Source organism: Ursus arctos, unplaced genomic scaffold (assembly GCF_023065955.2).
Source record: "Ursus arctos isolate Adak ecotype North America unplaced genomic scaffold, UrsArc2.0 scaffold_5, whole genome shotgun sequence".
Classification (NCBI taxonomy): domain Eukaryota; kingdom Metazoa; phylum Chordata; class Mammalia; order Carnivora; family Ursidae; genus Ursus; species Ursus arctos.
Window position 1 is genome coordinate 5,545,169 of NW_026623067.1, and position 4,151 is coordinate 5,549,319.

General features: G+C 32.5%; 1 protein-coding gene across 1 annotated transcript; it reads right to left on the bottom strand.

The window, feature by feature from the left end:
* Positions 1 to 1,561: 1,561 nt before the first annotated feature.
* Positions 1,562 to 2,509, bottom strand: LOC113261854 (olfactory receptor 14A16-like). The gene has a single exon (XM_026508175.3). It carries the CDS (start codon positions 2,507 to 2,509, stop codon positions 1,562 to 1,564), a length of 948 nt encoding a protein of 315 aa, XP_026363960.3.
* Between the last annotated feature and the right edge of the window lie 1,642 nt (positions 2,510 to 4,151).

Below are 4,151 nucleotides of genomic sequence, written 5' to 3' on the forward strand. Positions count from 1 at the left end.
TGATAGTGAAATTATTTCTCTATAATCGATATTAAATCTGGAAAGCATTTTTTAAGAGAGAAGGAAAATAAACATGAGGGAAATGAGATGGATAGAAAGAAGACAGATTACAAGAATTTCAAGAATGTGATGATAGTAGGAAAAAGTGAAGGGAAATTTAATAGAATAAAAGCCAAGATCATTTAAAAAAATTGATTTCTGTGCAAATGTATTCATGTACATAAGTAAACCAGAAGCACATTTAAATTAATAAAAAAGAAATTTAATGATAAAAATAGGCATAAAGATAAAAAAATTAGAACTAAATTAAAAAGACATAGCAAAATTTAGAAAACAAATTAAAATTTACTTTCAGTTTCTTAGTACATTAATTAAATTTCTGCATCAATTTATGTGAAACATTAAATTTACAAATAGTAACTTTAGGAATAAAAGACGGTGTCTTCTCTTAATTATCCTCTCCTGGATATGTGAGAATAACGTTTTCCTTTCTGTTTGGATTGCATAGTGAAAATGGTCTCCTTGGCAAACTATTCTCATTACTTTAAAAAATGTCACTATGTGATTTCCATGATATCTGTTAACAATATAGTGTGCCTATAAAATCTTCTAAAGACTGTTAAACTGGAATATTTGCAAGTCCAATATTGTGAGATTAATTATTTAAGAAATCAATTAAAATGAGCTTCTAAAAATATTCTTGCCAGTACAAAGAGAAAAAAATTGGGTTGCTTGGGTGACTCAGTTGGTACAGTATCTGACTCTTGGTTTCACCTCAGGTCTTATTCTCAGGGTCATGAGATCAAGCCCTGCATCAGGCTTCACACTCAGCAAGGAGTCTGCTAAAGGATACTTTCCTGCCCTCTCCCTTTCGTCCTCTTCCTGCTCACACTCTGTCTCTCTCAAAACAAATAAATAAATCAAAAGAAAGAAAGAAAGAAAGAAAGAAAGAAAGAAAGAAAGAAAGGAAAAGAAAAAAGGAAGAAAGAAGGAAAGGAAGAAAGAAAAGTAAAGAAAAAAGTAGCAAATTTGGAATCAATTACCTATATTTAATAACTGTTGCAAGAGTAAATTAAAAAACAAAACACACCAGGGATGTACTGTATGGTGACTAATATAATATAATAAAAAACATTAAAAAAAAACAAATCACAATCTGGAATTATAATAAAATATGTAAAATTTGAAACTATTATAAAATCTTTTCAAGTAAGAATTAAACCAGTGCTGATTAGGATGTACTTGAAATTAAAAACAATATTACTTTATATAAGTGGCCTACTGATGTGAAGATAATGATTGGAATATTTCCATTGATTTGGAAATTGCCAAGACACTCACTGACATTCAGGCCCATCTACCTCTATAAATAAAGCATCCGATGTAGCAACACCAATGATAAAATAGGTATCTAATAACTTAACAACTTTGTAAACCAAATATTTTGAAAATATTTGTATTTGACTTGAAAGTATTTTTATTTCTGATTATCAACTTAATTGTATAAACCAATAATTTGATACACATTAGTGGGTATCAGAATCATTAATATTTCAAATATTTATATATTTGGTGTCATTTTTTCACCAAAAACTTTTCCAAGGGCCGCTTTCATGTCCCTGTTTCTCAGGCTGTAAATGACAGGATTCAGGCTGGGAGGTAATAAAGAATATAACACAGACATAAAGATGTTCAGTGACGATGGGGATTTTGAGGTTAAACCTAAATATGCAATATATACAGAAGAGAGGAACAGGGTTACCACAGTTAGATGGGGCATGCAGGTGGAGAAGGTTTTAAACCTGCCTTGTGAAGAAGGAATTCTTAGGACAGTGGACACAATATAAACATAGGAAGCAACCATGAAAGTAAAACATACAAAAACAAAACAAAAACTAACATTAATAAACACATATTCTAGAATTTGCTCTCCAGAACAAGCCAGTGTGAGCAATGATGGAATGTCACAGAAAAACTGATGCACTATGTTGGAACCACAGAAATGGACAGAGAATGTACCTGCAACATGTATGGATCCATAGACACACCCAATGAACCATGATGCTGTCACCATCTGCACACAGGAATCTCTATTCATGATGGCCTCATAGTGCAGAGGACAGCAGATGGCAACATAACGGTCATAGGACATCACCAGAAGTAGGGCAAACTCTGTGCCAGCAAAGAAAACAACAAGGAAAACTTGTGAGGCACATCCCACGAAGGAGATGGAATGGCTGTTGGTCAGAGAGTTCATGACGGATTTGGGGACAGTGACAGAGATGTAACAGATATCAATCAAAGACAGATTTTTCAAGAGGAAGTACATGGGGGTTTGGAGATGCTGGTCAATGGTGGTAAGGGTGATAATGAGGATGTTTCCCATTAGTGCCACCAGGTAAACCAGGGAGAAGAAGGCAGCATAGAGCCTCTGTAGCACCTGATCATCAGGGAATCCCATGAGCACAAATTTTGTTATTAGGGTCACATTGATTAATTTCTCATGCATTTTGATTTTTTTTTTGAAACATAAGAAAAATTTTCTTGAATCTTCAGTATCTGTCTCTTTTTGATGGTTTTCTGTTATTCAATGATTGTGATGTTATTCCTGGGGTAGAGCATATCTTGCAAACTATAATTTCTTCAATGCATGGAGAAAAAATTGTATTAACATCATCATTAAGGTAGATTAGAATATTTTTTCATATGTCAACCTAAAATTTATGCATAAAATAGACAAACACTACCTCACATTCATAATTATGCATAAAATACACAAATATTACCTCACATAATCATTTTACTTTGATGGAATAGGTTATAATACAGGGAAATTTGGAATAAAATAGAATAATTTGTTTACGTATTCTCAGAAATTTGCTTTAGTTCAATGTGCACTGTGTTCTTGGTATATTTGTTTTTTAACATTTCAAGTTTTTATTTAAATTCTAGTTAGCTAATACAGAGTGTAATATTAGTTTTAAGAGTAGAATTTAGTGATTCATCACTTACATAAATGCCCAGTGCTTATCCCAACAAGTGCTCTCCTTAATACCCACCACCTATTTAGCCCATTCCCACACCCACCACCCCTCCAAAAACCCTCATTATGTTTTCCATGGTTGAAAGTCTCTCTTATGGTTTGAAGACTCAGTATGAATAACGGGGGTATTACTTCTTCCTCTATTTTTCTCTACCCTATTATAGCATAGGTAAATTGGAGGGAAGAGATGGGTAGAAATAAAAATTGTCTTTGTATTTTTTTCTGTAACAATGATATGATAACAATGTACAACTTCAATGTCATCAGGGTTACAATAAATCACTAACATTTATACAAAGGCTTTAAGAAGATAATATGTGAGCTTTATTTTAAAAGTCAATAAAATCCTAGAAGTACTTATGTATTATTCATTATGATTTAGTTGTTTTCCTTCAGTAAGGACACATGCCTACTATGCAACTAATAACCAAAATTAAAATACCTACTTTGAAACTCATCTAAATTAAAATACCTTATTTTCCTAAAGGAAAGTGTAATGCAAACAGATGAAATAAATTTACCTGCTTAAACATGTCAAGAGAGCTGGAATAACACTGGGAAGCTTACAGTAGATACATAGAGGTTTGGAAAAAATTCACTTACCTAATACAAATAGAGTTTCCCTAATTTTAGGAGTCAGTTATTTAAAACACTGAGAAACTTAATCATAAAAATGAAGCTAATAAAGGACAAGTTCTCACATTGGAAGAAAAGTTGAAAAGTCAGATCTTTTGTCCAACAGTATAAAAATTCCTGTTTAAACATTGCTATTGCTCTGGTTTCCAGTGTGTTGCTGAGTGACTTTCTTCTCTCTGACTGGCAAGCACAGATTCAAAGGGTACTTATATGGGAATTGTAATTTTGTGAATGTTTACAATTGATTAATTAGAATGAGAACTAATCAACTGCATTAACCTGAGTTCTGATGCTGTCTCATATTGTCATCACAAACATGAAGTCCGAAGTGCAAAGAATTAGGTCCACGTTGGGATTTTTTTTCCCCAGTGGGGTTAACCCCCATGAGACCTAATTAATAAAAAATCTGTTAAAAGACTTCTGTGAAACTTTACATTGTCAGGTAATGGATTGATTTTAATTTATAATCTCA

Bases quoted from the DNA above. Each gene is read 5' to 3' on its own strand.
- LOC113261854 (XM_026508175.3), bottom strand. From the start codon at position 2,509: ATGCATGAGAAATTAATCAATGTGACCCTAATAACAAAATTTGTGCTC.